General features: G+C 37.9%; 1 protein-coding gene across 1 annotated transcript in view; it reads left to right on the plus strand.

Annotated features, from left to right (window-relative positions):
* Nucleotides 1-12,716, plus strand: part of MYH15 (myosin, heavy chain 15) — a 122,130-nt gene that overhangs the window by 26,190 nt on the left and 83,224 nt on the right. Inside the window, 1 exon segment of the mRNA XM_012730576.1 lies at nt 5,990-6,108. Within this exon segment, the coding sequence (XP_012586030.1) occupies nt 5,990-6,108 (119 nt within the window).

Consider the following 12,716-nt stretch of genomic DNA (forward strand, 5'->3'; position numbering starts at 1 on the left):
TTGAGAATTCCACAGGTGGAGTGATGAAATCCTCCAAAAATGTCTTCATTTCCTTTATTTTTTTATGCATATTCAAAAAAATCTAGAATCTTGCCTGTTTATTAACTTCTCCTGGCTCGTCAATGTTAATTAGAGTGTCTCTATTGCCCTCAAGTCTGTAGTCATCCTGAATTCCTCTTTCTCATTGTGTCTACCTTTCACTGTACATAAATGCTCACAGCCACTCACCATGGCCACAGCCTTCCTGTTTCTGTCCTTGGGCAGCCAGCATGAGTTCGTTGACAATGTCAGTTAGTCCATGTCCCTCCTCCACTCTAGACTTACTAGAGGCTCCTGTCTTACTCAAAATAGCCCCAACTCCGATACTCCCCTTTTCTCTATGATGTTCCTCTAAACTTCTCTCTACTCCCAACCCCTAACATTTCTCCTCTTACTCCCATGACTCTTATATTTATGGAGCATGTGAGCATTCTCCAAAAGCCCCCCAGAGTTGCAGGACTTTTTCAGAAGTCCTCCTCCTATCTGGAATTATTTTCCTTGGAGACCTCATGACTTATTCCCTTGCTCGGTTAAGGTATCTTCTTGGACATTACTTATCAGAAAACCCTTCCCTGCCCACCACTTTTCCCATCACTTCAGTCGCTTGCCTTTTCTTGTGTCATTTGTTAAGCTCTGTCTTCCTGACTGTCTTCCCACCATTGCAATCTGAGCAGGGTCCTAACTGGGTGGGCTCACTGAGTATTTCCAGGTTTTAAAGCAGTGCCTGGTACAGAGTAGTAGATAATTATGTCTTAGAGACAAAAAAGTTACACTCATGTTTCACTAAAAATTTTCACCTTCCTATTACATGGCTATAAAAATATTTTGTTGTAAGGATATGATAATTGAAATGTCTTATTAAGTGTCCATATTTTTGCCACTATGAACAAAATTTTGGCACTCTCCAAGTCAAATATATATTATTTTCTTACAATAAGCTTTTATAAGTATTTTTTTCTCAAATTGCCATTTATCATTTATATATCCACCAGTAGCTTTTGAGAATGACTCTCACAATCCTCACTAATACTAGGAGTTATAATTTTCCAACTAGCCAGGTTTAACTTGCTATTTGATTTAAATAGCAATGAAGTATAACTGTTATCTGTTATTACCTATTTATAATAAAAACAATTTTGTGTTGTATATTTTTCAATGGAATTTTCTACTGATTTCTAAGGTCTTTTAATATATTAAGTTTTGGTAATTTTCTCCCAGTTTATCATTTAGGAAGAAATTGAAGGAACTGGATAAAAAGGATGGAGAGACAGTCAAACTTGAGGGCACATCCTTGCCCTTTCTTCTATTTCTGTTCCACACGCTTATTTCTAACTTTCTATTGCGTGTTCCCCCTGGTGTCCCAAGCACTGATAGTTAAAATGCAGTGTGTTATCCTTCCCACAAATTCCCATTGACTTTTCTGCTGTCTTCGTGATAATGCTGTTCTTGCCACTGCTCACTCTGGAAGCTTCTTAGCCGTGTTTCCAAGTCTCTTCCCCCTTTCCTTTTACTGGCTGAGAGCTACAGTGCTGGGCTCACATAGAACTGCAAGGGTCCCCTGGTTTTGCCCTCCCCCCTCTGGTCTGTGTTACACACTTCACACAATTAACCCTGAAGCCCAGCTAGGCAATTTCTCCGCTCAAAACCCATTACCTTTTTCCTATTATTTAACTATCAGCTCATAGCTGCAGCAGATGGCTTTCCTAACCAGAAGTGACACCTGTAATTATCACTTACTTTCCTACCTCACGGTCCAATCTTTTGAACATATATGAGCTCGCCAGCCGCTGTGCCTCACACTGTGCTGTCTCAGAAATTCTTGTTCTTGCAAATTTGTCTATCAAAACACTGCTCATCGTGAAAGTCTCAGATTGCATGCAGAGACCTCCCTGGTCATCAGTTTCAAGAGATGTCCCCTCTCAACCTTTTGTAATACTCGGTGTTTTTTTTTGTTTTTTTTTTTTTTAATAATACTCCTTTTTTTTTGTCTCTTATGCAATTGTTTTACTCACTTTTGCTTGCATTTTATTTATCCTTATGAACAAATTTCTTCATTCCTGAGGTGGTTTTGTTTACCCATTTGTTTACACCAGGCCTTTCACAAAGCAATACTCAGTATACTTTGTTTAGTAAAGTAGTGAAATGTGAACAGTTCAGAAATCATTAGTACAGTGACGATGAATTGAAAGTCTAATAATAACCTCTCTTCCAGATTAGTCAGATTGTGAATGGGTGAAACTGGGTTTTGTTTTGTTCATTAAATGTAATTATTTACATATGGAACTAAGTTGGCATAAAACTGAAGTTTGAGAGGACTGCTTTTTGTCTTCTACCGCCGTATCTGTGTTCAGGTAAAGTCAGACTTTGTTCTTTCCATCTTCTTGACTTTTAAAATATGCTCAGAAGACCTGGCTACCATTCTCGAGAAAGCAGTTTTCAAATTTGGTGTATGTTGGAATTGGGGCCTGGGGAGATTTTATATTTCTGAAGCTCAGGAATCATCCAGCCCAAAGTAAACCAGTTTCTGGTTGGGGAGGGGGGGTTGATACTGGAATCCATGTTTTCCTTAATCACTTGCCAGGTGACTTCAGTGTACAGCCAAGGCTGATGCTCTGTGACAAGAACTCTTTTCTCAAATCTTTATTCCTCTGAGGACCATGACAGAGGAGCCGAACCCCCTTCTGGAGCCCAGGTCAGTTTTGTGAGCTGTACTCCAGGGGGTTCTGACCCACTTCAATATTTAGGAAGCCTGCTCTAATAGCTGGATAGCACTCTTTCAGGGTGAGACTGTTCAGTCTAAGGTTAGGCCATGGCTTATTAACAGGGCCCTGAGGGCATGGTGTTGATTAGTGGGAGCCCCTTTGGGAGAACCCACTAGGTCACATGATAAAAACATATTTAAAGACATTTTCCTGAATGGTAGCTGGACATTTATTGATTTAAATTGGTTGTAAAACTAAACTTTTAGTGCAAAAGAAATAATTTTTTGAACATGATTACCACTTTGTCAAGAAAAGGAAAAATGATAGAGAACATATGTGATGTATAATGTGCATCTGTGCGGTAAGTCCAAGCATCCTACTCTTCTTGTCTGCAGAGACTTGACTGTGTCTGCAGTGGCTGAGAAATATTCTGTAGTGTTGGATGCTATTTCTGTTTATGCTTAAGGCAGGATACTATACAGAAGATTTGGATTTCCTTTATTCATGGGCAAAAATAACTCAAAAGACTTTCAAAAAATAACATAATAGTTTATATCATTTTGTGGCTTTTTCTATCTCAGCTGTAATCCCGTGGGCTTCCCATCACCAATTCACCCGTGTGCCATCACCATAGTCCAGAGCACTACTTCCTCCCACCGTTTTTGATCCCATTCCCCACTCCACTTCCGTAAAATGTCTCTAGTGTATAGTTGTTCATTATTATTTCCCTCCCACCCCCCGGTCCTTTATGCTTCTATGAGTGAAACCATCTGGTATGTTTCTTTTTCTTTCTGGCTCATTTCACTAAGCACAATCCCTTCCAGCTCCATCCATGTTGCTGCAAAAGGCATGGGCTTATCTTTTTTGATTGCTGAGTAGTATTCTACTGGGTATATGTACACATCTTTTTAATCCAGTCATCTACTTTTGAGCATTTGGGTTGATCCCATGTCTTTCCTATTGTAAATAAAGCAGCAATAAACATGGGGGTGCAGGTATCTTTTTGAATCAGTGTTTTTGTGTCTTCAAAAGACTGTTTTTAACATTGAAAAATGTGAATTGGGGTCTGTTTCCTGTATTGTCCATCCAAATGCTTCCAAAGTCTAGAAAACCTAACTCTGATTTTTTTTCCTTTTCCTGGTCAGATATTGTAGAATTGCTCATTTTTACCCTGTTGGTTACTGTTCATCTCTACTCAGGTTCTTCAAGCACATGGCATTTCTCCCTTTTCAATATTTTCACTTTAAATTAGATATTCTCTAATGTCTTTTCCAGTCCAAAAAAATCTATGATTCTGACGAACTGGACTCTCAACTTGAAATAACCAGGCTTTTGTCTCTATACTTGATACTCTTAGCAGAAATATTTCAGATAGCTGGGCGTACTTTTGATTTTCCATTTATTTTTTGCACACAGGCTTTGTGGTTTGAAAGGGTTTGTAGTAATTGAGTACCTAGGCTATTACCACAGATAGAAGAGTAGATGTGTAGTTTGTAGAACTGATGGTATGTTTCTTCTTCTTTCTGGCTCATTTCACTAAGCACGATCCCTTCCAGCTCCATCCATGTTGCTGCAAAAGGCATGGGCTTATCTTTTTTGATTGCTGAGTAGAAACAGTAGAAACACAGTAGAAACAGTGATGTTAATTAACAAACATTTCAAGTATTTTAAGCCTTTGTGAAATTTTAAGGCCCACCAAAAGTAAGTGGATATCATTGTTACACATGACAGGTGATTTGCTTTTCACTTGATTCCCCATTTGTGGCTGTTGCTTAAGAAATTTTTTGCTTCTCACCCAAGGAAGCTCAGACTATGTTGTCTTCTGTGAGACATCACTTAACATAGTAACTGCATCTAGGTTTACTGGCATAGCTAAGGATTCGTTGGAAAGGGTAGACAGCAAAGAGACTTCAGATGAGTGAAGTATTCCTTTGTTTGGCAACTGACGGAACCTACAAGTTGAAGTGTGCTTGTAACTTTTCGTGTCTTTTGTCATTTTTTTTTTTTTAACACCTGAGACGCTACATGACTATTTACTTTCTTTTCTGATACACTTGGGAAGTGGAAGCACTGCTGTATGAGTGCAATTCTGTGGGTCGTAAGTATCCCAGTTGGGCAGCAGAGGGCACTAGGAAGCAAACAGACTTAAAGGAAAGATTTTTCATAGGTAATAGGCAGAATGCTCTAACTTTGCTGGTTAGTGATTGCCTCGGATAATCAAATTACATGACCAATACAACTGTGTCAGTGAAAGAACATCTAAGTATATACACTGAAGGGAAAAATAGACAATAAAGATGAATGTCCTTCAGATAAATACTTCACTTTAGAAAAGGGACATTATTTAAAACATAAGCTACAATTAATAGCTTTCATCCTTTTAAAACGTACTGTTCAAAAATAAAATAAAGCATGCAATTCAGTGAGTTTGAGTATATTCACAAAATTGCATAGCCAGCAACACTATAAAAACCTAGAACGTTTGACTACTCCAGAAAGGAATCCTGTATACAGTAGCAGGTACACCCTTCCTTTCTCTAGCCTTTGGCAACCACAAATCTAAATTTCTGCTTGTAAGGACTTTCCTATTCTGAAGACTTCATAGAAATGTAAAAATTTGTAAAAACATACAATTTTTTTTCAGTTTTACACGTGTTGCAGCATGAATCAATGCTTTCTTTTCATGGATGAGAAATACTCAGTTCTTTCACGTGTGAAAAAAACCTTATGGCTGAAATAGAAATACTGTATTTGAGTAGTGCGTTTTATTTATCCATTCACCTGCTGATACTTGTTTTTTCTTACTTTTTCATTATCATGAATAATGCTGCTACATTTGCATACATGTTTGTGTATGAACATATGTTCTCATTTCTCTTGAGTATATCCCTAGGAGTGGCATTCTGGTCCTGTAGTAACTGATTACTTTTGAGTAGCTGCTAAAGTGTTTCTATAGTGGCTCTATCCTGTTAAATTCCAACCAGCTCTTACCCAAGAGGTCAGTTTCTTTACATCTTTACCATCTCTTGATTATCTGTCTTTCTCATTGTAGATTCCCTAGTGTGTGTGGAATGTTATTTCAGAGGGTTTTTAATTTGCACATCCAATAAATAGAATCTAAATATTTAGGTTTTTCCTTTCATCCTCTTGGTAGACTATTTGAATATACAGAAATTAGTTTTAAGTCTTTTTCTTTTCCCTCCCTCTCTACTTCACTGCTTCCCTTTTCTCTTCCTTCTTTCTACCAGGAACTGACAAAGCTGCTTTCCTTATCGACATTAAAGACTCTGAGTTGTTGAAGGGATTGACCTGTCCTTGAATCAAAGTTGGTAATGAATATATTATCAGAGGTCATATTGTCCAACAGGTAAGGAGAGAAATTAGAAGACATATGAGCTATGATCTTGTAATATCTGTATACATATGGTGTCTGTATATTTTTCCACTTCTGGTGATGTCTGTAACAAAGACTTTTGTAGAAAAGCAAAAAAGAGCTAGAGGGGAATGTGTATTTCAGAGGTTTTCCCTTGTGATGTACAACCCAGTAAATGTTCTTGTGTTGTCTTTCTAGTGTGAAGTGTAACATTTTGAGAGTTTTCCCTTAGGTAATAAGTCTATTTGCAAATGCAGGCAAGTTCTTTACTTGTGATCAATATCTTTGTTGCCCAGGTAAGAAGTTTTCAGAGTTATTCATTCCTGAAATGAAGAAACATGGACAGTTGGCATCCTTCACCTATTTGGAATACTACCTTTCTAGAGAAATAGACACATGGTGACATATGATGAGTTCAGGGAAAGTTTCAGAACATATATGGAAGTGAGTACACTTAAGGAGGGACAACTGAAAACAGAAATAGGACATGGAAGGTTCTGTATTGTTTGTTCAGTAGCTAGGAGATTAATTATTTTAATTTCTTGAAGTAATGTTGGTTTACAACACTTCATGTTTAAGGTTTACAACAGTATAATTTAAACCCATGTACATTGTATTACCATTCCCAGCAAAAGTCTGTATCCATCCATGATGATATGATTTCACCTGTTTTGCCCACTCCTGTCCCTTTTTCCCCTTCCTCCCAGTGATCATCTGTGTATCTTCAAATCTAAGAGCTTGTTTTTATTCAAGTTTTGGTTGCATAACTTAATTGTTCTACAACTATACATACCACAGAGGATCACTACTGTATGTGCAGAGTCCATCCAATATGAGAAAGTGGACCTCTTTTACCTATTTTTTACTCACTCTACCCCACTCTCTTCTGGTAACCACCATTTTGTTGTTCAGCATCTATGGACTTGATTTTTGTCTTCTCATTATTCACTTGCTTTGTTTCTTTACACGCATGTGCATACACACACACATACACACACATATTTTGCTTTGCAGTTATTGTACCTACAACATTATATGTTTATGATCTGTTTTGGGTTGACAGTTACTTACATTGGAACACATTCCAAAGCGACCTTATTTTTGTTTCCCTTCTCCCATTTTGTATTTTAAATCTTAATTTTATATCATTACCTTCTGTATCCTCAAATTCTTGTAGCCTTAGTTAATTTTACTATTTTTTGTTTAGTCTCATGCTATTTTTAAAACAGATTTATTTATTTATGCATAAAGAACTGGGGTACAGGCCAGAGGTGTGGACGTGGGGGTGAGGGGATTCACCAGAGACAGAATGGGGAGCAGAACAGGCCAATGTACTGAAATGCACTGCTGAGGGGAGCGGTGGGATGGTCAGGAGAGGTCTGTCATGCCATGTAGGCCAGCTCCTGGGCGGGAGATAGAACTCATGCTGCAGTGGCTTTAGAGAGCTTCATGGTGCTGTGCTACCAGGGAGGGCCCTCATGCTTACTTTTTTAGTGACCAAACTACTGCTTTTACTACTATATCATTTACCTTTCCAATGAGATTTTTTGTTCTTCTATATGTTTTCTTGATGTTAGCATTAACTTGTCAGGCATGAAACTCTGATATGCTCCTAAGGCACAGATCAGTGATGTGCTCTATGTCATAGTGAGTGGAGTTCATTCCAGGGGTCTCCACAGGCTCTCCTAGGTTGGGAGAATGGTACCAGCAATGACACCTGCTATGACTATCATTAGCAAGGCCTGAGAAGTGGTCAGTAAGACACCTGCCAGTGTTTACAACCCAGATTTTATTCCTACAACTTATCTCTCAGCTATAGTCTATATAAGAATCACCTATGATTTTGGTGCTTTTTGGATGGGTGTTACTCCTTTGTGTCTGTGGGCAAGAATCTTTAATTGTTTCTGGTATATTTCCTCTTATTCTAACTTTCAAGTGTCCAGGGGCTTGTCTCTGCTGAAGTGGATCAAGTTGTTGGGATGCCCAATGCAGGATACAGCTCTCTCCTTGCTCTCTAAGGAAAAGTTCCACACTTTTGGGACCCTTCCCTGATAGTTATCACTAAGTGAGGCTTCTTCGTTGGTAGAGCATGTCTCTGTTTCTCCTACTAGTCTGGAGTGCTCCTTTTATCCTTTGATGTAAAAGCTCTCTTTATCTGGTTTTCAGGCTGTGTTTTATGTAAGTTACTCTACAAGCAGCTGTAGTTTTACTCTGTTCATGGGAGTAGGTGAGTTTAGGTTCTTCTAACAACACTACCTTGAATATTTTGATAGAATAACAAATGCCCTGAGAACAGGATCCTGAGGCTTTGCCAAAGTGCAGTATATATTTCGAGGGCTGCTGCATAATGAGACTATCTAAGTATGCCGGTGCATCTCAAAATAGTAATTTGTCCCTGTAGTATGTGTTAGTCAGTATGAGCTAGACCGTGCTGCATCGTGCATGCTCATTAAAAATCTTATGACAATAAAATAAACATTTACTTCAAACACCAAATTCAATACAGGTTGGACAACATTTTCCTATTTTGTATTACACCACTGGACACATGGCCTCCAAGTTGCCACACTGGGGAAAAGATAAAACTTGTGGGGGAAGAATGCCAAAATTAAGTGCTGGGCGCTAGAAGTGATAGCACTTTTACTAATATTTTATTGATGATAATTATTCCCTTTACTGCCGGAAAAGTGATAAATGTAGTATTTTAAGAAAGAGGAAATGGTATGGTGTAGAGAGATAAACTTGTCTTTGTCACACGTAGCATTCACGCTGTTACATTCTTACAATATTTAAGGAGTAAGTTGGGCAGAAATACTTATTTTTTTGAGTTGAGGAAACTAAGGGATATGGAACACAGGCAGTAATGCAAAGGTCCAACAGATAGCATTTATCATCCTATATGAAAAAAGACAAACAGACATGTTTGTGATAGAAGGCAGTTATTTCAACTACAATAAATTCAATTCCCTATGACAAGTTAAGGTATCTGATGTACCTGTTTTGTTAAAATATTTCAACAACTAACCAAAATCAATCTCCTACTTTAGGTTGTTCTATAAGTCAATAATTCAACCTCTCCCATAATACTTGACTAAAACAGCTTGCTTATTTCTTGTGTTCTCTCTCTGGATTGTGTTTAATTCATCTTAGTATCCTCATTACCTAGTGCAATACCCTACAATCAATAAGGTATAAATGTTAAAATAAACTAAATTAACCATGAGCAACAGGATAAATATTAAAGCTAGTCATCAGTAGTGAGATGGCGGATGTTTGGCAGTTTTCTTGTTTTAAAAGACATTCACCAATACACTTACACAGGGCATGCTATACTTCTAGAACAAGAACTCTCTGTATAAAAGTAATGCATCCATAGGAAAACTGAAATGAAATCTCTGCCTCTTTAATATTATGTTCTCAGGGACTGAGTCACCACACCAGACTTTACTACAATAGAACAAGTGAAGCGAGCTAATGCATTATTATTCAACATTGGGGAAAAAAAAAAAAGAAATCCCTCCTCCTTCATATTCATTTTCTCCCTCCCTCCCTTTGCTCTCATTTTGCTCTATTTTTGCTCTCCTGGAAACTGTAAGAAAGCACACTGTAAGGCTTTTCTTAGGAATTTTACTGACTTTAAAGAAACCATTGCCACAGCTAAGAATAGAGATGTATATGCTCTATTGATGACAATTGCAAAAGATGGCAAAAATTCTTGCAGTGTTAACATTCTTACAAAATATAGTTTTAATTCTACTGCTAACTCCATCTAGGACCTCAATCCAATACCTTCATCTCTCTGAGCCCCCCAGTGAAGAGGTTTTATTCCTCTGTGTCTCACTGGAGGGGCGATTGGCATCTCAGTGGGATAAGCTTTCATGTATGAGAATGTCCTTCACATTGCAGGAGGATTGGCATCCCTAAATGCCATAGCTCTCTGTCATTATGACAAATGGAAAATGCCCTCATTTACAGATGGGTTCTTTCTGTATGGGAGGTACCATCCTGAGTTGAAAGCCACTACGCATGACTACTAAAAACTAAGTTTCTTCAGGTCTTGTATTTTATATTTATATGACAGATCTACTGTGCCTATTAATTTTAAAAATGATGATAAAACATTAATAATCAGTAGCCATCACATGCTTACTATGGATGCTGTGCTGCTTTGTATGGAATTTCGTTCACTCTAATAGCAAGCATGCAAAGTTGATTTTATTTACTTTTCCATTTTATAGAGACAGTGAACTTTAGAATAACTGCTCAAGGTAAGCCAGCTAGTAAATACTGGAGTGAAGACAAGGAAGTGATGAAAGTAAAAATGGAATAGAGGAACTAACATTTATTGGATACCGAGTACCAAATGTTGTCTTATATATAATTTACATCCTCTATCTTGTTGAATCTCTCCCAACAGTCTAAGGTATGCATATTTTACAGATTACAAAGGCATGAATGAAATGGTTTTAAAATATGACTTTTGGCTTCATTTCTTTTTTATTACATACTCTAACCCTCAGTAATCAAAGGCTTCTATGAGTTTATTTTAAAAAGAGCTAAGACATAAATCCATTGAGTCTCCGGAAAGTGGAAGTATAGATTTAGCTGTCTCATTTTTCCCTTATGGGACAGAAAATGATGAAAATGATTAATTAGTGAGCAGTTTATTGGTCTCAGTTATTTATTCAGCAGACATTATACCATCAGTTTCTTCATCTGCCCACAACTTCAGACTTTGTATGTTTCTTTACTACTCCCCATATCTGGCCAATTTCTCTCCTACCTTCCTCTTCTCAAGTATTTAGGGAACGAAAAGGGGCTGTACAAATTAGTCATGTTCTTTTTAAAGTTTCAAAGTGACTGCTGTAGACAGAGAGTGATTGCCTCAGTGCCACAAGAGGATAAAAATCATTCTTGCTGCTTTATTTGTGCTGGTGTGCTCTTGACGTTGATGATAAAAAAAAAAAGTTGTGATGCCATCCGGCTTATGGATTGCTGTGGAAATGACTCAAGATAACTGATCAGGGAGTGGGTGACTCATAACTAAATCACCACCAGACACCAACTGGCTTCTGCTGTGTGCTCGCTCCCGGGATGGATGTGATAGGCCTATTTTAAATGTTAAGTGTTTGGAGCACATTCCTCTCCAGGCTTGGAGAATGTCCAGCTCAAGAGCACCCCTACTAAGAGTCTGTCAGAAACCTGTTACTACAGCAGTACCTTTGCATCCTGGAAGCAGGACCTGCATTTGGACAGCCTGGTCCAGGCACAGCAGGGTTGCTCTCCCCAGTAGGTTACTTTAGAACCATGCACACCCAAGAGGGGGTGCATCTGGCTTTTACAGTGGGGAAACCTGTGTCAGAGTGATGTAGAGTTGTCATTCTTTTCCTACAGAGGGTGAGAGCAACACTAGGACCATAAAATCAAGAAAATGGAAGCATTCAGGTAAAGATACTGTGACCCAGAGAGTTGAAGTCACTTGCCAGTGGTTACATAATTTAGCAGCGGCGACATCAGGCAGGACAAGGACTGGGGACTCCAAATTCTTAACCCACCAAAGTAGTAGTTTATAAACTTTGTGGTGATTGGACTCTGCTTGGGGTTTCGTTGGAGTTGGAATTCTGACTCATAGGTTTGGGAGCATGAAGCTGAGCTGTGGATTGGCATCTTTAGTTTTTTGAGGATTCCTCTGGTTATTTGGGGTCTTTGTAGTTCTATAAAATTTTAAGATTTTTTATTCTGAAAAAAGTTGAGATTTTGATAGGATTGTATTGAATGTATACATTACTTTAGGTAATTGGGATGTTTCCATAATATTAATTCTTCCACTCCCATACACAATATATCTTAACATTTCTTAATGTTTTCAATTTCTTTCAACAATATATTGTTTTCAGTATATAGGTCTTTATGTTTATGCCTAGGTAATTTTTCCTTTTGATGCCACTATAAGTGGATATATTTTCTTAATTACTCTTTCTGCTACCTTATTGTTCATATATAAATATACAGAAGCTTTTTACATACCACTTTGACAGCCTGCAACTTTACTATAGTCAATTATTATTTCTACTATTTTTTGTTGTAATCTTTTATTTTCTGTGTATAAACAGAGAAAGTGGGGAGAAAGCACATCCTTGTCTTGTCCCTGATCTTTGGTGGAAAAGCTTTGAATTTTTCACCATTGAGTTTGGTGTTAGCTATGAGTAAGAGTGGGCATTTTTAATAAGCTCCCAGAAAGTGTCAGTGCTGTAGATCTTAGGACCACACTTTGATAGAAGGACCTCAGAGCACATTACCCCCCTACCCCAGGATTCTTGGTCTTTTGATAATAGGAACATGAGTTTTTTTCACTCATGTGTTCTTGGTAGGGAGCCATCTGGCTAGATCTCCTTTCCTTCTCGCCTCCTTTCCTTTCTCCCCTTTTCTCTTTTTCCTTTCTCATTCATTGTATTATGTTTCTTATATTATCCTAACAGCATACTAGACTATGGAAATTCAGTAAATACAGCCTAATTCTACTAGAAGGTGCTTGTTTTTAGACAGTGCACAGGATTGAAATGAACATTGCTGTCAGATGAAAAGCACTTTTATTGTGGTTT

This window comes from Condylura cristata, unplaced genomic scaffold (genome assembly GCF_000260355.1).
Source record: "Condylura cristata isolate star-nosed mole 26May11 unplaced genomic scaffold, ConCri1.0 scaffold00003, whole genome shotgun sequence".
In the NCBI taxonomy this organism is placed as follows: Eukaryota; Metazoa; Chordata; class Mammalia; order Eulipotyphla; family Talpidae; genus Condylura; species Condylura cristata.